This window comes from Platichthys flesus, chromosome 24 (genome assembly GCF_949316205.1).
Source record: "Platichthys flesus chromosome 24, fPlaFle2.1, whole genome shotgun sequence".
NCBI classification, from domain to species: domain Eukaryota; kingdom Metazoa; phylum Chordata; class Actinopteri; order Pleuronectiformes; family Pleuronectidae; genus Platichthys; species Platichthys flesus.
The window spans coordinates 12,546,247-12,568,215 of record NC_084968.1 but is presented as its reverse complement, the minus strand read 5'-3'; the positions used below and the strand labels follow the sequence as shown (position 1 = coordinate 12,568,215).

Sequence of the window (21,969 nt, the reverse complement as noted above, 5' to 3'; positions counted from 1 at the left end):
GTGGGCGGAGCCACTACTGAAGGTCGAGGTTCAGACGTCTGTTTTTTAGGTTTCCTGCGAACATGAGGAATCAACTCATAATCTTTTGGAATTTCAGGTTTAGAAATCTAAAAGCTATGATGTTGAATTAAATGTTGAAGCTCTGTTGGGTCAGGTGTTCTCCAACCTTTCAGCCTCTGGCCCCAAATGCCTCCTGATGCTGCTAATCTCTCACTTTAGCAACATTTATTAATTTGAAATCTAACAACCATTTTCTGTCTTTAACGATTATGGCTACAACACACATATATAGTATAGTATATCTAGTGACCCCCTACAGGGGCCCCACCCCTAGTTTGGGAACCACATTGTATTGACTCTAACCACAACCTTGACTTCTCCTCAGAGGCAAACAAGAAGTTAATATTTATGCACAAGTTCCATTTTATTTTACATTTACTTGTCACATCAAAAAAATTAAGAAATAAAAAATAAAACATTTGAGATAATTAAAAACTTATATAATATAAACATTTATTCTGTGAAGTTCTGTGTTGTTGTTGGCTCAGGTTACTGGAGAACCCACAAGATCAACAAGATGAATCAATGTGTGTTTGTGTGTCCACGGTGGTGAGATAAGGGAACGACCACATTGCACATTAATCCACAAGAAAAACTACAACAACACAAAACGACAACTTATCACGTTGATAAACCGCTGGAAATGAATTTCTCAAACTAAAGATGATAAAGGACACAAAGGTTTTTATTTAATCTAAATATTCATTTTATTGCACCTTGTGGATCATCATCTGTTACCGTAAAGCCTGTAATATCATTTCCTTCCTTGAAACACACAATATACAGTAAATTCTCATCTTAGAAAAAAAAATGTAATATATTTTCAAGAGTAACATGCAGAGAGATTATAGAAATACATTTTAAAAGAACAGTTTCATACAGATACACAGAGGCACTGACATGAGCCAGACAAACGAGACACAAGCCTTTTGTGAAAAAAAGTTGCAACAAAGAAAAGTCAATATTTTTGTACTTCGTCCCTGAAGAAGTGTGAATCGAGGCAGCGCGCAACACAATATGATGCTGATGTCAAGCGTAACGCTAAAATATTAGCATAAACCAAAACCGCAGAATTTTAACCACATTGAAAATATTTGCAGAGAAAAAAAAAGAGGCGTTACTAAAAGATTCTTTTGTTTTTTCCAAAAGATCGACTGAAAATTAGTTTTGTGACTCGAAGTCGTGAATGCACGAGCGATGAACTCGGGCATTCACGAACATTTTGACGTTAACACACTGTGTTGCATGCTAATGCTACAAGTTACTTTACTACTTTATCGTGAGAGGTAAGAATTGAAGGAGAGTCTCTGTAACTTGATTCTGTTTTGGGTGAATGTGAGAATAAGTACGTTTTGCCATCTTGGTTCAGACTACGCAGCCTCCGGTTATTACTATATAATCCTCGTAATCATAGCCACAACTCGTTACCCTTAGCTAACACTGCACACGACTAAATCCATGTGTTATTGCACTGTGGAGGAGTCTGGAGTCTGTTCTCATCGTTTAATAGCTACTGAACAAACATTTTTTTTTTACGATTGTTGTTTTACTGCTTACGTTTTTTTTACGCAACGTTACCGAAAAACTCTGCAGGCAGTTTCCTAGCATTAGCAGTTGGTGGAACATCATAGGAATTATTGCCAAAACTTCTTGAGAACTTTTTGTGAATTTATCGGAAACAAACTCCAGAATATTTACTGCATTTTGGGGAATTTTACTGCTTTGGAAGTAAAGTTTCAGAGCACATGAAGAAAATTACACTCAAAAACACAAAAAGGCACAAAATACAAAGACAAGACACACATATAATTTGGTCTTTAGGTTGATACATTCGTTATAGGGAGAAGGCCAATTGTTGCCGCTGTTGAATTCAACTCCAGGTTGAAACAAATCCACGTTCGTTCCAGTCTCTGAAATGGAAGCTATTATACAAATAAGGAAGTTTTTTTCTAACCTGAGAGTCTGAACCAAGCGTCATGTGTTTGTTCCATCGTTTCATTTGATCGGGTTGGTTTTGGTTTCACGTCGTACTTTAGCGCACTGAGGAATTTAGTCTGACTTACTAACGTCCTGTCGTCATCGTCTACGTGTACTTGACTCTGATTGAAAGATGAATGAAGCGCTTCATTTGGTCGCCATGTTTACATCATTATGGTATTTCTACAAGCATCAGCACCTTCAGGCACAGTACTCCACAGTACTACAGTACTCCACAGTACCACAGTACTCCACACTGGTTCAAATGCACTAAATGAACGTCTCCGTGGTTCAAGCAGCAGATTTCCAGCAGTGACGTGAAAACGTTTCCATCTGTTCATCCTCCAAGGAGACTTAACACAAAACCACTGTGTCTCTTCAACATCATTGTGTTAATGTTACATATTATTATATCACATGTACAGCATGGTAAATAGTATCAAACTACAAGAAGCCAACACACATTTGCAGGGTGATGGGGATTGATATCATAGATTGTGCTTCTTTTATTCATCAGTACATATATAAACTGACGTTGTTTAACATATATATATATATTATTTAAAAGAAATAGGCCCTGTTTTCCATGGCTAGTCGGTTTATAATCAGACGCCGTACCTCCACAGCAGTGAGAACGTCCGCAGCTCGACACAGGACGATGAAGATCGAGATGAATCTTCTGTGTTTCATGAGCTTGGTCGACAGAAGGTTGAGTGAATGTGGATCGAGTGTAGTTATAGTGAAGCAAACATTTGTCAAAGGCAGAACTGAGTCATGTGAATAAAATATTTTCTTTCAGTCAACAAAGAGCCACAGGGACACGTTTCATTTCTCCAGGAGTGTAAAATAAATAAAAATAAACCTTCTCATAAGCTGCTCTGCCTCTGAGAGACGAAACTGAAACCACACTTGGACACAAATCCAGCGAGAAGTTATTAGTTAGCACAGATTTTTTTATACTGCTGCTAAATGTGTGCGTTTTCAGCCATTTACGTGTGTGTGTGTGTGTGTGTGTAGATGTATATAAGCCACGGTTGGTGAGAAGGCTGTGATGACGTGTCCACAAACACCCTCATTTGTGTATCATGTGCAGATGTGGCATCATTTGAGATTTTAAAAAGGCAAGTTAAAAAAAAAACAATAAAGATTTTGTGTTCCTGCCCCCTTCTATTAAATCAACACCATGTAACTTGTGTAGATCAACAGCGCCCCCTGCGGGGAAACCTTCTTCTTGTTCACTCAACCATCAAACTCACTTTAATCAAGCTGCTGGTTTAAGGTAGAAAAAGTTACATCGTGTTGATTTAACATAAAAACACTGAAAGGTCTTCAGGTGAGTTGAACCTTCAGTTTAAGGCCATTATTTGTTTCAGCAACAGAACCATGAATCTGCTCCACTGATAAAAACCTCTGTGAGATACTAAAGGGACGTCGGAGGCACAAACTTAAATAACCCAATCTTCCAAAAAATAAATAAGTTAACAAATAACATTTCATAAGCAGTCAAATAAAAAAACCTGTGTTCATGTGAAAACCTCGACACACGTCGCTGCTTCGTTAAGACGCGGCCACAGCGGAGTGAGAATCCCTGGATTCACGTCTGCGGCTGCAGGACTCAGCGGTCAGGAGTATTATGGGGTGCAGACTGGTGATCCTCTGAGGCTGCTGAGGGCCGCGTGGATCCTGAAGTGCAGTCTGGACTCCATGGAGTAGTCCTTGTAGTTCGTCCTGAGGAAGAGAGACACAAAAATCGGTCTTCTTGTCCCCATGACAGCATCTGCACACTTCAGGAAAATACCTGTATGTTATAATATTTTAATAATATAGTTTATAGGAAAGGTTTTTACTTACTTGGCATTTTCAATGTACGATGTAGCCTTGGTGAAATCTCCTTGTTGTTTATACAACAGACCCAACTCATAGAGAGTGAAGGGAACCAGGTAGTGGTCATATCTGATGCGACTCTCACTGAAAACACACACACACAGAGTTCATGTCACACCTTAACAAGATCAACAATGTGTGTGTGTGTGTTTGTGGGAGGGGTGTGTGTGTGTGTGTGTGTTACCTGGACAGGACCTGTGTGAAGCAGAGCTCCGCCTGCAGTAACCTGCCCAGATGTTTCAGACAGAGCCCCTTCAACATCTGGACCAGGCAGCTGTCGTCTGGATGAAACTCTGATGGGTCTGAATAAACACACGTCATGTTCTGTCTCAGAAAACATGGCCATAGATTTACATATTTACGATAAGAGGGTAGTAACAACCCAGTGGGACCCTTGATTTACAGTCTAAGCACAGTATTAGTAGCACTGGTGATAGCAAAAGTGGTGTTGTGGTTTTCAAACGTACTGGTGTTGTTGAGCAGCTGCTCCTCCGCTGCCTCGATGGTCACCAGCAGAGCCTCGGTGCTGTCGGGTCGTTTTCCCACGATGGTGAAACCGTTCCAGACGTACATCATCTCCTACAGAGAAAACTGTTACTTCAGAATATATAAAACATGTTGATGATCGGCCAATTAGAGCTGTCCACCAGATGACAGAATCTTTAATTGATTCAACAGATGTGTGTTTATGTGTGTGTGTGTGTGTGTGTGTGTGTGTGTGTTAATACCAGAGCCGGGATGACCAGAGGCACGGGCTGAGCCACTTTGTAGCGTCTGGACTTCCTCACGGCAAATTTCTCAGTTGGGATCGATTTCCCTGCCAGGCGCTGTTTCAGCCCCTCTACCTGACTGCACACACACACACACACACACACACACACACACACACACATACACTTTATATACAGTCGCTGATCGTCTTTATAATCATCTCAATATTGATTATTGTAAATGTGAAATTCACCACAGATAAAGTGAAATCTTTAGTGTTTTCAAGTTAAATATATCGGCTGACTGACCTGAAGAGCTCCACCACGTCCTCCCCCGTCTCCTTCACTTCCTCCTCTGACATCATACTGAGGATGGCGGCCTTCTGGTACATATAGATGGCCTGGAGAGGGGAAAAGACGAAAACTGTGATCATCTAAATGATCTAAAAACTTTTTAATTCTATCACAAATATAAATCAAGGCTCTGGATGTCCTGAGTTTGTGGAGGCACCTTGGACCAGCGACTCTCCTTGCACAGCAGGTCAGCGTAGTGGTACGCCTGCTGCCACTCCTGCTGGTACGAGTGGGTCCACATCAGCTCCCAGTAACAAAGATGGTGGATCTGCTTCCACTCCTGCTGGCTGCTGATGCACTCCTCGTATCTGGCCCGGGCCTGGAACAAACAACTGTGGTTAAAATGCGCTGAGGATGCTTCTGTGAGGACGGAAATATAGGAAGGAGAGTTTCAGACTTTTTGAGAAAAAGAGGTGTGTATTTGCTTTACAGACCTTCTCGAAGTTTCCTCGCAGTGTGGAGATGCGCGCAGAGTAGAAGAGGATAATGGATCCCTGGAGGACGGAGACGATCATTGAACAACTTCTCTAATGTTTCACTTTCAGTGGTTCTACAATTAAAATCCAGAGATTAACACTAAAATGTACGTGTATCCTTTTTTCTGTTTAAAGCACATGAGACTAAATTAGGGCTAAATAACACATTTGTGTAGTCGAGGATCCTGTGGACTTACTTTGGGGTATTTGTGTTTGTACGGCTCCAGCAGAGCTTCAGCCTCCACCAGGTTCCCCTCCCCAGTTCCTTATCCAACACAACATCAACACTGTTACCTTCAGACATAATCACATACATGAAAAACAAGCTGGGGACCAGAGTTTCACTCCGAATCTGTGAGAAAAGGTCAAGTGTGTGTGTTTTCGTACCAAGTATCAGTGAGACGTATGTGTGGTAGAACAGCAGAGTCAGAGCGGAGAGGATCGCCCGCAGACTGTGACCGGAGGCTCCCTCTCTCAGCTGAGACAAACCAAAGCCCTGCACGGAAACACAAACAAATCTCTCGTTAACAAAAACCAGAGTCTTCATTCAGGAGTTTCACAATAAGAGCTTTTCTGTGGTGTATGGGCACAATCACCACTTTACTGGAAGACTTTTGAAGAAGCTGTTACCACACATACATTATCATTTATTAAAAGTCCACGGGAAAATAAGTATGAAGATGAACTGACCCTGTTTCCTGAGAATCCAATAAACTCCAGCAACCTTAAAATCCTCTGAGGAAGGAGGGACAACATCTAAAGAGACAGACAGATAAGATTAACACATTATAAAGAAACTGCATCTGAGAGAGTGAGTTTATATCTGTGATTCACAGAGTCACTGTGTCAACCCAAACTAAATTAACTAAATTATTAAGAACAAACAGTTAATGTTCCAATTAAACTCCTCCTGTGTGGGACGTGGAGGTGAACCAATCAGAGCAGTCGCTTTAAAACAACTCACCAGGTTGAAGGACCCGATGCCGAGCTTGACTCCGCCCTCAAACTGTCTGAACGAATCAGACTGGGCGGCCAGGCCCTGATTGACATTTAGCATGTTCTGACATTCTCTATTGGACAACATGGAACATACACAATTAGACAAGAACATCTGGTTGCAGCTGCATTTCAAACAGTGACAGTATGTGAGCTGAACTCAGAACAAGGTTTAAAGGACATCTATGAATCTACAGGACACAGAGATACAGCAAGTTATTATGTTTTATTGTTTGGTATGAATCGCTCACTTGTAGATTTGGTAGCTGGTTCGGATCTTGATTCCTCCTTTGATAAAACTGATCATGTTTTCATCCTGGAAAAAGAGAATAATAATTATAAATGATTATCTTAAAATCGTATCCACAGCATCTTCTGTAAAATCATCTCCTTGTGTAATTTTGTGTGACTTCATACCTGGACAAACGTCAGCGTGGCTTTCTGCAGGAGACACTCGGCGTAGCAGATCTCCGCGTGCATCTCCTCTGCAAACACACAAACACAACATAATGACTACATACGTCTTCCTGCAGACCGTAGCTGTCAATCAAACCATGTGGGCGGGACATGTGCCTGCTGACCTTCCTGCAGGTTGGACTGTTTGCTGATCAGACTGGACAGAGATCCAACCACTGAGTTCTTCTTCCTGAACCTGGAGCAACAGAAGTAACGTTTATTATTTGTTATTTAAACAAATTAAGCTTTAAACTCTTTTACAGTACCAGTGTAAACTCTGTTAAATAAACCAGTAGGAAGTGTCTCACCTCTGACAGGTCTGTAACGCCTCCTTGATGGTTCCCATGGCGGTCTGGATGTCACTGTGCTCAAACGTCATGGTCGCCTGCATCACCAGGATGCTGCTGTATCCCAACGCATGGTACATACTGTTCTTCCACCTTGATGGACACACACAAAAAGACACACAATTATACCTTGTTATCATTTATCTAGTCTGATATTTCTCTAATAGACTCATATTCAATGATTTGTATTGGCGAACTGAAAAATGTGTCTGTAGCTGTTTGATTTGGCAAAAGTACACAAATGCACAAATGCACACACTGACACACACTGATGTGTTGCACTGGTTACCATGGTCTGAGGAGGTCCAAGGCCTCAGAGAACTTGTCGTTGAGCACCAGGTTGAGGGCACACTGAGTCTCCTGGATGGCTGTCTGCATGTCCATGTGACCCGCCCTGCACACGCACACACACACACGGGATGTTAATATAAATCATTTAACCAATTAGGAAGTGACTGAAAGTGAAAGAGATGGGAGGCAGACAGGAAGTGAAGTGCAGCTGACAGATACACACACACATCCACACACACACACACACACACACACTGAGCATGCATCTGTGTGTTGTACTCACACAGGTATCCGGTCGTAGGCATCTTCAAAACAGTCCTAGAAAACACACAAGCACTGATTAGATTCAACCTCCGCATGAAAACAATATTATCAACACAATGAGCCTCTGATTGGTCAGCTGGACCAATCTGTTGTGAGGGGCGTGTCAGACTAGCTGCTAGGTGTGGGTTATGCAAATGTGGGGGATTATGATGTCACGTTACTCGACACTCCAGGATGCTGGAGAGGTCATGAGTGGGGGTGGAGGATCACACACACGTACTCCCTCCTCACCTCAACCTGAAGCACCACAACTTCATGACTGTAAACTGTAGAACTAGGTCTGAACTGCCCTTTGACCTTGTGAGGACCAGGCCAGGAAGTCTTCTTAACAATAGAAAGACATGAACAAACCAACATGTGTTCTATTTTTGCATGAGCAGGTGAGCTTGAAGGCAACAGGACTGATTTCTCACACACACACACACACACACACACACACACACATACACACACACACACACAAACACACAATCACAGACACACACACACACACACACACACACACACACACACACAGACACAGCCTCTGGAGCCAGGCTAATAATAGCAGCAGCTCCTTACATAATATCAAACAGCTGCAGCCGCACACACTTGTCCTGCAGGCTGCAGCCATCGACCCACTGTAGTAACACACAGACGACCACACAACAACCCTGTGACCCAGACAGACACACTGCTGCTGAGTGTCCACACAACAATCTGCTTTACAAAATAACACATTGTATCTATGAAAGATAGGAGGACTGATTCATTTACATATACAAAATAAAAAGGGGAGTGGGAGGATGGAAGCAGAGATGGAGGAAGATTCTCACAAACATTGTTTAATAAATCAGTGTGAATCCAAACAAACACCCGTCCTCCTTCTTCACACCTCTCTCTCTCTCTCTCTCTCTCTCTCTCTCTCTCTCTCTCTGTGTTATTATACTAGAATGTTGTTTAACCAGACGGTCAAGCACATTAACACAATGGACTGACACTGAGATTTGCAGCCTGTGCAGTCGAGGAGGTGATGAGCTTAACAAGATGCTCGAGATATTAATGAATTAAAAACATAATATGAATTGATCTCGTTTTTTTATTCCATTGATCAGTACATGAGTTGTTTTGTGTTGTTTGATCAACAGTTAAAAATAATAATATTATTCTTGACATCATATCAAACAGGAAGAGAATCTTAAGGCGTCTAATTAATCAATCATTTCTGATGACTCTCTCATCCCTGTTGCTATGGTTATGCTTATTCCTAATTGGTTCTTATCCGTCACATGACTACACTGCCTGTGGTGAATACAAAGCGTTGCTAACACTTCCTGTCAGTAAATAATCCACCTAGTCATCCCTCCAAGAAAACAAAAATCCCTGCTCTCACTTTTCCATCCTCGCTGCTCCTTCCTCGTTCAGAACGACTGCAGAGGAGACGATCCACTTCCTGTTGATACCTGAATGGTCATGTGACGTGTTTTCAGGTGTTTTAATGTGGAAGATTTCTGAGACAGAGCTAAAACTACGTTGTTTTAGATTTAAAAAATTTACCTCAGGGACGAGTGGTGTCAGCTAATTTATTGATGGTTAATCTGAGGCGGCTGTGACTTTAAACTTTGGTGATATATTCCAGTGACTTAATGAAAAGCGTAAACTGGTACCAGGATGAAAACAAGGGTTGAGGAAAAAGCAGCCAGTGTGTGTTATTACACACACACATGGAGAGGTCAAGGTCAGAGGAGCTTCTCTTGTGACAGCAGCAGCTTCTTATCAATTAGTCAGAAGAACCAACACACTGTGTCCAATTACCAAAGGGACACGCTAACAACACAGGGAGGGTTGGAAACTCCCAAACTAATGACTTGACTTCCCTCGCCGATCTTTAAAACCTGTCAAATGATACAAATACCTCAAAAGATTATCAAAAAACAAACTTAAACTCTTCCTGTGACCTTTTGAAGACATTGAAGAGCCTTAAAACCCACTTAAAGAACCTGAGGAATCCCTCACTGACTGATGGATCATCCTTAAATGCACAAAACCTTTCCTACAACACATCCTCTCAATATATAAGAAAGAAAATACTAAAACCTAAACTCTTAAGCTTTCTGAGCCACATAATTAAGCTCTTACTAATTCCTTAAGGGATTATAGTGTAATTTCACTAAGGAATCCAAAGCATCCTCAAGCGCTTCAAGCCTTTGGGAGCTTTCACATTTCCCCCAAACCTCTGGATTCTTCTCAGGGAACCAAATAAACCTGTAACTACTTCAGGTGTTCTTTGTTAAATCTTTACCAACGAGTCTGGACGACTCTTATACTGAAGTGCCGATAAGCAAGGTGCAGCTTTTATTCCTTAGAGTAGAGCTGCTCCTTGGTCAACAATGGAAGCTGTATGAAGCAGTGCTGTGTTTACCCTTGGGGTGTTTTTACATTCCATTTGTACCTGTGGTGTTTAAACAGAAGGAAGAGTCAGAGAGTGACAAAAGGTCAAAGGTCGGAGCAAATTAATCCTCATTGGTCTCAGCAGAACGGACAAGACACGACTTGGGTCTGTGCTTGTGTTACTTATGTTTGTGTTGCCGAGAAGTTAGTTTGGACAAAAACATTCCACAGTGTTTTATTTAACACAGCTTGTTCCACATCCCTCATGGCTCAACCCAACTCAGCTGAATTCCTGTGTAATAAGATGAGTTGGACGCATGGAGGCTGACAGAGGAAGGTCTGTGAACTCAGATGAGGAGATGAGCTGACATGAGCCAGAAAAGCCCAAAGACTCCACATCGTCCACATGAAGAGTCAAGAGGCTGTGGAGCTTCTGCAAACACAACACGTTTCCTGTAAAGTAATAAAAGCCCTTGATGACTCATGTCTTTTCATCAGGTCCCATGACAAAGCTCAAACCTCCTTAAATTCCCTCATAAAACATCTAGGACATGTTTATGGACCCTGAAGAAAAACTAAATGACATGACGGCTTCTCAAGGTCCTCGAACCCTATTAAAAGCCATGGTCACTTCTGCCAGGATTGATCGGACAACCTGGAAAACCTCTTGCATCATTTCAACGATCCTGAAATGGACATCACTTAGCACTGAGTAACCGGAAGATGTTATTCATATCGTTCAGGCGTTCTGCTTCAGAATAAACCTGATTGTAGGTTCAACCCTCAGAAAACAACCCTGGTCTTCTCACTCAGCTTCCTGTGTTTGTTGTGAAGAAAAAAGTCTGTGGCTGAAATCCGATCTGTCATTTACATAATCCCGCCTCACTTAAATCTGATTATACACTGCAGGTATTTAAATACAATGGTCAGCAGTCTGCCGATGAAGATGTAAATACACACTCGTGGGAAAATGAGGCTTGAATCTGCAGCAGAGTGACAGTGAACTGAAGACAGCAGGAACATTATGGTCTGTCCCTGTCAAAGCATCATGTGATGAGGAGAATAAGCTGCTAATGAAGGCAGCGAGGGGAATCTGTGAAATGCAGTGAAGTCAGAGGTCAACAGATCAATGCAGATCCATCAATAGATCTGTTTGGATCCAGAGTTACAGTTAAACTAACTGTAGCCTCCAGTAGAACCATCACATTTCATTCAGCAGACATTTCATTAACCATGAAGGTTAAAGTAGAAAACAGCTGACCGGACCAGACTAATGTTCCTAATAAACTGAACACACAATGAATGTGGGATATCAGAGGATGATATCATATAATATATAAACCTAATTGATATAAAAGACATAAAACCACAAACACAAAACAATCGAGTATTATAGAAACACTACAACTACACTGACATTACAGACATATTATTAATTTACTATCATAAGGTCGTTCGAGTCAATATGTTTCAAAGATATATAGGAACACAATGATGATGAATGTATAACATCTATAAATGAATACAGTATATCATGTATAAATGGGGGGGTCCCACCTCCTCCTCTCCGCTCGCTCCGTTGCCTACGTGGGCCATGTCAGTGGCTGTCCTCCCTCAGGTCCGCAGCTGGCTCCTCATGTCCCAGCGCCTCCAGATGTTTTCCAGCTGTTCGACCCAAAACGAGGGATTCTATCGCTCGTACCGCAGCTCCGGTTCGGCTCCGTGTGTCGGTGACAGTTCGTGGGTTCGATTCTCCGCCGAATGAGCCTTTTCCGCGGAAACATACAACGAAAACACACACCTCCAGGTTCCCGTAGCTCCGCCCCCATACTGACAGATATAGAAAGAGAAAGGGGGAGGGAGAGAGAGAAAGAGGGAGGGAGAGAGAGGGATGGAGGAAGTGAGAGAGAGACTCAGATAGAGTCTAAGACCACATTCATTTAATGTCATATGTAGGGCCAGAGCAACGGCTATTGATTTTCATTTTGGACTTATGGCCATTTTGCCCTTTTTACACCTGGTATATTTTAAAGAACTCCTCCTAGAGCTTTTATCAGATCAACTACAAAACCAGTGAGGGCCATCTTAACAACATGGAGATAAACACAACCTACATGTTTTCGTTTTTTGTCAACAGTTCGACCGTGGTGTGGCGTCAAAGTTTGACGATTCGCCATCCAAAGAAATACGGTTTATATTTCCCTCGGTGCACAAAACACATGCCACACTCTATTCTTTGTTAGTACATATCAAGTTGTGTATCAAGCCTCTTTCTATTGCACACTAATGCTTTGGTTAAATACACTGAGTACTTGAAACCCCATGAATAGAACCATTTCCTGCCACATGAATTCCCATAATATGATGAATATTCATTCCCCTTTCAATTCCCCCTGCCCAAGCTGGTAAGCACTGTCCTCATGATGTCATATGATGTTGTCACGTCTGTGTGAGTTTTTCTCTTTGTGCGACACTTTTATTTAAAAACTTGTGGTAAAAATTACAAATGTACAAAACCGCAATTAAAGAATCAAAGAACAGGAACATCTCACTGGGTCACAAGAAAATACACAATAAAACATTTGACTTGTACAAAGTGTTTCAATTTAACAGCTACAACCCGTTGTTACCTGCTGTGGTGTGCCTATGAGCAAGGCACTACATCCACCGCAGCAGTGTGAGTACGAACGTTCAGGTTTTAACGAGGCCATTTAATGCTTTGACGTCAGGTTCAAATATGCTGTTGTAACGTTCAACCTGATGAATAAAAAAATGCACGTGATAAATAAAACCAGACTTTCCCATCAGCCATCTGTCCTGATCTAACATTCTGAGGAAAACAGGATTAAAATACAACTTAAAAACGAGTGTTTTAGTGGAAGAAGAATAAACACTGTCCTGGTGAATGTGAGTCAGTCTACAACCCAACCACAACACAAACAGGTGGAACAAGCGTATTGAACGTTAACGAGAGTTGACACGTAAACATGAACGACAACTAAAGATTAACACAAACTGTACAGAAAATAAGCACCAGTAGTTGAGCAGGTGATAAACTGGTTTGTGTGTGTGATGAGGTAAACGGTTGTGCACATTCTCATTGTCAGGGAAACGGATTCACATCAACACCCCTCAGTAGGGGAATGGTTCAGTCCAGGCGACTACAGGATGATTGACCCATCAGGACAAGCCCACTGGAGCTGCAGGGGACAAGTGGACAATAAGCGTCAATATACTGTTGACTAGATATTAATGATAAAATAAAACAAAGTAAAACGTCTTATTTAAGAAATACTACTTCATTCATTCGCTTTACAAATAATATAAATTATTTGATAATTAGCAATCGTCATGATTACTCTATGAGTAAATACATTGATCATCAACATCAAGGAATCAGAAGAAATCAAACAAGTTTTTACCATTTGTTATCTGCACCTCTTCTTCCTCCCCTCCTCCGTCGTTCCTCAACCTCTCCTTCACCTCCTTCACCTCCTTCACTCCCTCCCTCCTGCAGAGCTCCACCCTCTCAGCCTCCTCTCGCTCCTTCTCCTCCAGCAGCGAGCGCAGGAAGGCGGCGCTCACCACCTCCTCGCCCTCCCCCACCAGGAAGGTGTTTTTGAAGCGGTTGTAGAGCATGGAGGACTTGTCCATGACGGCCTGGCTGGCTTTGTAGGAACGCATCTACAAATACACACAAGAAAACACAAAAACACATTAGAATACTTCATCATAATTTATTTCACAGATCTAACCGAAAGGAGACGTCATTAAATGTCTCGTTTTGTTCTTAATCCACAAACTACAATTTTATCTGATTGGAGATTAAAAAAGCAGCTAATTCTCCATTTGAATTACCTTGAAATCATCAAATATTAGTTCAGGTTAGTTATTAAAGAACTAGATTGTGTGTTTGTACCTTTCTCAGCGTGGCGATGAGCTCACTGTGTCTCTGGACGTGTTGAGACGTCACGTAAACCATACTGAGCTGATCCAACGCCGTCAGACACTTCCTGAGGTCCTGGAAGGAAACACAAGTGCATAATTCATTTTACATGTTTACAGTATAACACTCGTTAAAGAGATCAACCTGAATATGAGCAGAATATCTGTAGAATTGTGTGTTTGTGTTACCGGCTTGTCGGTCTTCAGAGAAATCCTGATGTCCCCGTGGATTCTGTGCAGAGTGGAGTCCGTCAGCGTCATGGTCGAACTCTTCTTCTTCTGCTGCTGCTTCACCTCCACCACCTTCCCTCTCTCTGAGTCACTCTTTTCTTCTCCGCTCTTCTTCTCTGGTTCTGCTTCTTTGCTGGTTTCTGCCTCTGCTTGTGGCGTCTGCTCCTCCTTCTGATTTTCTGTCTCCTCAGTCTTCTCCTCTTGATCTGGGGTGTTCTCGTTCTTCTGCTCCGGCTCCTTCTCGATCTTCTCCTCTTTCTTTTTCTGCTCTGTTGTTTTTTCCGCCTCCTTTTCCTTCTTCTCCTCCTGAGATTTCAGAGTTGCTCTATGTGATTTTTGATCTTCTTCGCTCTTTTTCAGCTCTGCCTCATCTTCACTGCTCTTCTTTTGTTTCTCCTCTTCATCACTGCTCTTCTTTTGTTTCTCCTCTTCATCACTGCTCTTCTTTTGTTTCTCCTCTTCATCACTGCTCTTCTTTTGTTTCTCCTCTTCATCACTGCTCTTCTTTAGTTTCTCCTTTTCATCACTGCTCTTCTTTTGTTTCTCCTCTTCATAACTACTCTTCTTTTGTTTCTCCTCCTCATCACTGCTCTTCTTCTGTTTCTCCTCCTCATCACTGACCTTCTTCTCTTCTTCTGTTGTGTTCTTCTCTTTTTTGTCATCCATCATTGCTCTTGTTCTTTCAGATACACTCACAACATCTGAGCTCAATTCCATCTTCTCATCTTCTGATTTCTTCTCCGTCTCCTTCACCTTTTCTGAGCTCTTTTCCTTCTCTTCTATACTTTTTTTGTCCGACCTCTCTTCTTTCTTCTTCTTGTCATCCTCCGACACCACCGCCAGTGTTCCTCCCATCATCGTCTTCACCTGAAACTTTGTTCCCTTTCCAGGCGTCGCCTTCACGATCTTTCCGATTATTTTTCTCTCCCCCGTCTTTTCTTCATTTTTCTTCTGCTGCGTTTCCTCGTTCTTCTTTTCCTCCCCTGTTTTCTCGATCACTCCCTCGTTTTTCTTTCCCTCCAAGTTCATTTTGTCTTCGTTCTTCTGTCCACTTTGTTCTCCTGTTGTTTTACTCTTTGACTTCTCCGCTGGTGTCTTGAGGTCGGACGTCTTCACCTCGTTCTTCTCGTCTTTCTTTTTAACGTCTGTCGTTTTTTCCATCTTCCTCTCCTCCTCCTTTCCAACGTTTTTCAAGCTCCTCTGACTTACCCTCTTTTTGATCTCGATCTTCTTTGCTAAGTCCCCGACTCGCCTGATAAGAACAGAAAATAAAACTCAAACACTTATCTAACAAACTCTCTTTAACTGATGTGTGTGAGTTTTTCTTACTGTGTGTTCTTCGTCTTCTCCCTCCTCCTCGTCGCTCCTCCTCCCTCCTGCATCAGACCTCGCAGAGATTTTAACAATTTCTCCCTCTTGGCCGCCAGGTGGCGCTGTCGCTGCACATAAAAAGAAAGAGAATTCCTTGAAATTCACAGAAATGTTTTAATACGTCTTCGTATACGTTTTTTTATATTTTAGTATTACCTCGTCCTCCACAGGAGATCCGCCCTTCTCCTTTTCTTCTTCTCCATCCTTTGTTTTCTCTTTTTCTCTGCTCCTAGTTGTTCTCCCTGCTCTCACTGAGGTATCTCCAGTTCTGTCCTCTTCTGTCTGCTTCTTCATCCCTTCCTTCTTCCTCTCTACACCTCCATCCAGTTTCTTCTTCTCCACCTCTGTCATTGTCACCTCCTCTCCTTCATCCTTCTTTTTCTCTCTCTCGGTTCTCCTCGTCATCCTCACTTTTCTCACAGACAGTTCTCCAGTTTTCTCTTCGGTTTTCTTCTTTATCGTTTCTTCTTTCTTTCCTTCTACACCTACATCCTGTTTTTTCTTCAACTCGTTCTTTTTAGTTGTTGCCTCTTCTTTTCCCTCCTTGCCTTCATCCTTTCTTTTTTCCTTCTCCTTTTCTGTGCTCCTCATTGTCCTCCCTCCTCTCTCCAGCTTTTCTACTGTTTTCTCTTCTTCCATTTTCTTCGTCATCTCGTCTTTTTCCCTCTCTACACCTCCATTCACTTTTTTATTCTCCACATCCTTCTCGCCTTCATCCTCTGTTTGTTCCTTCTCAGTTCTCCTTGTCATCCTCACTTCTCTCTCAGATGTTTCTCCAGTTTTCTCCTCCTCTGCCTTCTTCATCTCTTCTTTCTTTCCTTCTAATCCTCCCTCCTGTTTTCTTTTCTGCACCTCCTCCTTCTCTCTAGTTGTCATCGTTTCGTCATCATTAGTTGCATCCCTCTCGGTTCTCCTCATCATCCTCACTTCTCTCTCCGAAGTTTCTCCAGTTTTCTCTTCCTCCTGTTCTCCCTCATGCTTTGATGTTTCCCTCTCTGTGCTCCTTGTCGTCCTCCTTCCTTTGTTTGATATTTCTCCAGTTTTCTCCTCCTCCGTCTTTTTCAGCTCTTCTTTGTTCCCCTCGACATCCCCATCCTGTTTTTTCTTCTCGACATCCTTCTCCTCTCCTTCATCATTAGTTGTATCCCTCTCGGTTCTCCTCATCATCCTCACTTCTCTCTCCGGAGTTTCTCCAGTTTTCTCCTCCTCCGTGTCTTTCCTCTCCTCTTCTCCCTCATGCTTTGTTTTTTCCCTCTCTGTGCTCCCTGTCGTCCTCCTTCCTTTGTCTGTTGTTTCTTCAGTTTTCTCTTCTTTTGTTCCTTCTATACCTTCATCCTGTTTCGTCTTCTCCGCCTCCTTTCTCTTTGTCTCCTCTTCTTTCTTTTCCTCCTCTTCTTCTATATCCTTCGATTTCTCTCCCTCTGTTCTCTTTGTCATCCTCCCTTCTCTCTGTGACGTTTCTCCACTTTCCTTCATCCGCTTCATCTCTTCTTTCTTTCCCTCCTCTCCTTTCCCTCTCTCTGTTCTCCTAGTGATCCTCCCGTCTCTCTCTGATGCTTCTCCAGGTTCCTTCACCTCCATATTCTTCATCTCTTCTTTCTTTCTCTCCTCTCCTTTCCCGCTCTCTGTTCTCCTTGTGATCCTCCCTTCTCTCTCGGATGCTTCTCCAGGCTCCTTCAGCTCCATCTTCTTCATCTCTTCTTTCTTTCCCTCCTCTCCTTTCTCTCTGTCTGTTCTCCTTGTCATCCTCCCTGCTCTCACCGAAGCTTCTCCAGATTTATTCACTTCAATTTTCTTCATCTCTTCTTTCTTTTCCTCCTCTCTTTCTGTTCTCCTTGTCATCCTCCGTTCTTTCCCGAACATTTCTCCAGTATCCTTCACCTCCATCTTCTTCATCTCTTCTTTCTTTCCCTCCTCTCTTTCTGTTCTCCTTGTCATCCTCCGTTCTTTCCCCAACATTTCTCCAGTATCCTTCACCTCCATCTTCTTCTTCTGTTCTTTCTTTCCCTCCTCTTCTTCTGTTGTCTTTGTCAGCCTCCCTTCGCTCTCTGATGATTCTCCAGTCTCCTTCACCTCCATCTTCTTCTTTATCTCTCCTTTCTTTCCCTCATCTCCATCTGTTCTCCTTTTCATCCTCGCTTCTCTCTCTGATGTTTCTCCAGTGGTCTCCTCCTCCATATTCTTTATCATCTCCTCTTCCTTTCCTTTTTCACATCCATCCTGTGTTTTCTTCTCCACCTCCTTTGTGTTTGTCCTCTCTTCTTTATTTTCCTCCTCTTCTTCATCCTTTGTTTTCTCTTTCTCCATTCTCCTGCTCATCCTCCCTTTTCTCTCAGACGTTTCTCCAGTTTTCTTAACCACCATCTTCTTCGTCTCTTCTTTCTTTCCCTCCTCTCTCTCTGTTCTTCTCGTTATCCTCCCATCTCCAGTTTTCCTTATCTCCATCTTCTTCATTTCTTCTTTCTTTGCTTCCCCTCCTTTCTCTCTCATGGTTCTCCTTGTCATCGTCCCTTTTCTCTCTGAAGTTTCTCCAGTTTCCTTCACCTCCATCTTCTTCATCTCTTCTTTCTGTCCCTCCTCTCCTTTTTCTCTCACGGTTCTCCTTGTCATCTTCCCTTCTGTCTCGGATGTTTCTCCAGTTGCCTTCACCTTCTTCTTCTTCTTCATCTCTTCTTTCTGTCCCTCCTCTCCTTTCTCTCTCTCGGTTCTCCTGGTCATCCTCCCTTCTTTCTCTGAAGCTTCTCCAGTTTTTTTCACCTCTTCTTTTCCCTCCTGTGTTCTCCTTGTCGTCATCCGCCCTTCTCTCTCCAACATTTCTCCAGTTTTCTTCTCCTCAGTCTTCTGATTCATCTCTTCTTTCTTTCCCCCCTCTCCTATATCTCTCTCTGTTCTCATCATGCTCCCTTCTCTCTCTGTCGTTTCTCTTGCTTTCCTCTCCTCCGTCTGCTTCTTGATCTCCTCTTCTTTCTTCCTCTCCATCACTGTCCTCCCTTCTCTCTCTGACATTGGTCCAATTTTCTTCACCTCCGTCTTTCTCCTCATTTCTTCCAGACTTTCAATCCTCACCATCACCTTTACTTTCTTCATCACCTCCTGCTCTTTCTCTATCCTCTTCCTCGCTTGTTCCTCCTCCATTCTTCTCATCTCCTCTTTCTTTCTTTCCTCATCTTCCTTCTTTGTTGCCTCCGCATCTCCCGTGCTTGTTGTTCCTTCGATCTCTGGGCTTGTTTCTCTGATCGTTCTCTCCTCCTTCTTTCCAAAGTTTATTTTCTCCTCCTTTTCTTTCTCGACCGGCTTTGTCGTCATTGCTTGAGTTTCTGTCGCCATCGTGTCTTTCTTTCCTTCTACACATTCATCTTGTTGTACTTTCTCCTCTTCCTTTCTTTCCACTCCTTGTCTCTCAGAGGACTTCACCTCTGCTGTTTTCTCATCCGTCTTCTCTTTTCTTATCTCCTTCTCTTCTTCTCTCCTCCTCTTAACTCCTCGACTCTCTGCTGCACTCTTCTCCTCCTCCTGTTCTCTGTAATTACTGGACACTTGTGTGGCAGAGTTTTTCACTCTCTTACCAGCTGCAGAAAAACAACAGAGAATATATCAGATAATTATTGATTATTGGCACAAGGGAATTGGCGTCTGGGTCTATGGATAGATTCTTTATGTACGATCATAGTTATATATAGGCAAAGTTGTGATTGTTACCTGCAGGTGTCGCTGTAGGACTGTGAGCTGTTCTCTTTCTGAGCTGCTCTGCAACGACCTGGAAAACCAAACACACCAAAAATCAGGCTCCGCCCACACAGAAACATTTTAGTATTAAAACTCATCACTGTTTCTATGACTTGTGTAAACGTCGTTGGTCTCGTTTGAGTTTGAAGACTCCAGGGTTGTGTTTGAGTCGGGACGAACAGAAAGAGCAACCTATATAAATGCTGATGCAGACGCCCTTTTCCTGATCCTTTACAAACCTCTCTCTTGTTTATCTATTGGTCGATGTTTGTACCTTTGGCTCAGCTTTTCTGCTCCTGGTCATAGTGGGACTTGTCGCCTCTGTTTTATCTTTGTCGTCTGTCGCTGTAGTCAGAGCTTTAACGACACTCTGGGTTTTTTTCTCAGCTTTAACTTTGCTCGGGGTCGTTGTTGAGATTTTAGTTTTCAACACGTTTGCTGTCGTCTGAGGAAACAAACAAAAAAGATACGCAACATGTAATTATTTACTCTCAAAAGGTAAAGTTCAATTAAAGGTTTAGTTGTAGTTAAATCCTCAAATAATTACATGATTTAATACATAGTGTTAATTTAGGTTCATGTTGAACACTTACCTCCTTTTCGTCCCTTGCAGTATTTTTACTTCTGCTGCCCCCTGGTGGTGGATCTGTGCTTGTGGTCACCTCTGACTCCACCTTCCTTCTTTTCGTCCTCACTGAGGAATCTGTCGACGTCTTCTCAGGAGTCTGTGTGGACTCGACCGTTTGCTCTGGAGCGGATCTTGATGAGGCTCGTGTAGGAACCGTTTCTGTTTGACTTGAAGCTTTGATCGGAGAAGCTTTAACTTTCCTGTCGACCTTCACAGCGACGGGTTTACTCTGAGATGATTTGATGGGCGAACTTTTAACCTTGTCCGGTGTGGCTTTGACCGCAGACGTCGGTTTAGCAGGTGTCGTCTGTGTGTAGGTTTTTACTGGGATCTGTAGAAGTGTATAGAAAAATATTTTGAAAGATTAAACCAGGAATCAATGACAACAACTGAATATAAAGAGGATCAGTGAGTATATAAATATGTTAAGATAAAATAAGACATGAACTTAGACACATTAACATCAGAGGGTGAGAGACACTCACTTTGCCTCTACTCCCGATTTTGGGTGTGTTCTGGATTTCCCACATTCCTTCAGCGAAGCCTTTGATGCGGACCCCGCTGCCGTACTTTATCTTGTTCCTCACGTAAGGAACGACATTCTCTACGGGGAGGCTTCCTCTGAAAGGGGGGGGGGGGGTAGACATGGAGAAACATTCAGCCTGTGCTGTCGATTTGTTCTTATGTGTAATTTATGAAACTGCGTGTACATACATCTGATGAGTCCCGAAGAAGAAGACTGTGACTCGCTTCTTGTTTCCCTTGTCATCCTTGCAGATCTGAACACACACACACACACACACACACACACACACACACACACACACACACACACACACACACACACACACAAACACAAACACAAACACACACACACACACACACACACACACACACACACACACACACACAAACACAAACACAAACATTAAATATATGAACAACAAATTCTGTCTCACGATCTCTGTGTGTGTGTTGTGATTCGTCCTTACCCTGGCTGGCCAATGAGGGTAGCCCTTCATCTTGCCGAACACCAGGTCTCCTGGTTTGAAGCTGTCGTTGTGTTTCCCTGGCATCTTGCTGCTTCAGTGGGAATCGAACCAGCAACCTGCCGACGACTTGGTGTGTGTCTGACGCTCAGCTGCAAACAGAGGAGACATTAAGAGGGTTAACTCACATGATTACTCTGTCTTTTTCTTGTTTTTTCTTCTCAACACAACTGAAGGTTAAAAACTTTCCTACAATCACATCTTAGCTCTGTAATTAAATGTTTTGCACTGAGTTAACTTGGTTCAAATTATTTCCTTTAACTGTAACATAGTTTAATACACAATAGATTAAAGTGGGGCTGTTCTTTTTCTGTCAGAATAAAAGTTGTTTATCTTGGTGGTCCTGTTGTTTGCTGTTGTTTGCTCTTCTGTGACGTCACAGTTCGTTAATACCGCACTTTCGGTTTAAGCAGCACGCTCCCCCACTGTTTACAAATACAGGCACGTTAGCACAGAGCTTAACTCGGCTAGTCGCAGTTAGCTCCACCAGGAGGCTTCGAATCTCAGCGCCGCGTCAGTCGCGTCATTTTGTTCGTTAAACAGGAAATAAACACGCAAACTCACCGGAAACCAAGCGACGGTCGCGTGAGATCAGAGAAGTGTCTCCTAGCTACAACATTCAGCTTCTTGTTACTTAGCTATGACCCACGAACGGCCGCCATGTTTGAGGAAATGCTCGTGTCACGTGATCTGCACTGGGTGGGTTCACGCATGGGGCTGGAGCGGACCAATCAGAGAGGAGAGGGGGGGTGGCTGGACTGTTCCATGTAGAGG

The 21,969-nt window shown here is 42.7% G+C and overlaps 2 protein-coding genes across 2 annotated transcripts; both read right to left on the bottom strand.

Annotated features, from left to right (window-relative positions):
- Positions 1-405: 405 nt before the first annotated feature.
- Positions 406-12,068, bottom strand: LOC133949628 (tetratricopeptide repeat protein 39B). Its single transcript, XM_062383559.1, has 19 exons — positions 11,803-12,068; positions 7,835-7,869; positions 7,550-7,654; positions 7,222-7,353; positions 7,039-7,109; positions 6,875-6,942; positions 6,709-6,773; positions 6,426-6,531; positions 6,152-6,217; positions 5,849-5,957; positions 5,659-5,726; positions 5,420-5,479; positions 5,143-5,304; positions 4,941-5,032; positions 4,650-4,770; positions 4,389-4,500; positions 4,106-4,223; positions 3,889-4,005; positions 406-3,765 (listed from the first exon to the last, which is right to left on the bottom strand). The coding sequence occupies exons 1-19, from the start codon at positions 11,839-11,841 to the stop codon at positions 3,669-3,671; spliced, it is 1,743 nt and encodes a 580-aa protein (XP_062239543.1). The 5' UTR covers positions 11,842-12,068; the 3' UTR covers positions 406-3,668.
- Positions 12,069-12,680: 612 nt separating this feature from the next.
- On the bottom strand, positions 12,681-21,890 carry LOC133949592 (trichohyalin-like). The gene is made up of 13 exons (XM_062383513.1): positions 21,760-21,890; positions 21,139-21,287; positions 20,861-20,925; positions 20,632-20,767; positions 20,112-20,477; positions 19,793-19,963; positions 19,492-19,549; positions 15,949-19,361; positions 15,751-15,860; positions 14,380-15,673; positions 14,165-14,266; positions 13,668-13,929; positions 12,681-13,445 (listed from the first exon to the last, which is right to left on the bottom strand). The coding sequence occupies exons 2-13, from the start codon at positions 21,220-21,222 to the stop codon at positions 13,426-13,428; spliced, it is 6,081 nt and encodes a 2,026-aa protein (XP_062239497.1). The 5' UTR covers positions 21,223-21,287; positions 21,760-21,890; the 3' UTR covers positions 12,681-13,425.
- Positions 21,891-21,969: the final 79 nt, after the last annotated feature.

Bases quoted from the DNA above. Each gene is read 5' to 3' on its own strand.
- LOC133949628 (XM_062383559.1), bottom strand. From the start codon at position 11,841: ATGGCCCACGTAGGCAACGGAGCGAGCGGAGAGGAGGAG. The intron at 7,110-7,221 runs GTGAGACACTTC...CTGTTGCTCCAG, and splicing joins GCGTTACAGACCTGTCAGAG to GTTCAGGAAGAAGAACTCAG. The intron at 5,305-5,419 runs GTCTGTAAAGCA...TGTTTGTTCCAG, and splicing joins TGCGAGGAAACTTCGAGAAG to GCCCGGGCCAGATACGAGGA.
- LOC133949592 (XM_062383513.1), bottom strand. From the start codon at position 21,222: ATGCCAGGGAAACACAACGACAGCTTCAAACCAGGAGACCTGGTGTTC. The intron at 13,930-14,164 runs GTACAAACACAC...GTGTATTTGTAG, and splicing joins TCATCGCCACGCTGAGAAAG to ATGCGTTCCTACAAAGCCAG. The intron at 13,446-13,667 runs GTAAAAACTTGT...TGTCCCCTGCAG, and splicing joins AGAGGTGCAGATAACAAATG to CTCCAGTGGGCTTGTCCTGA.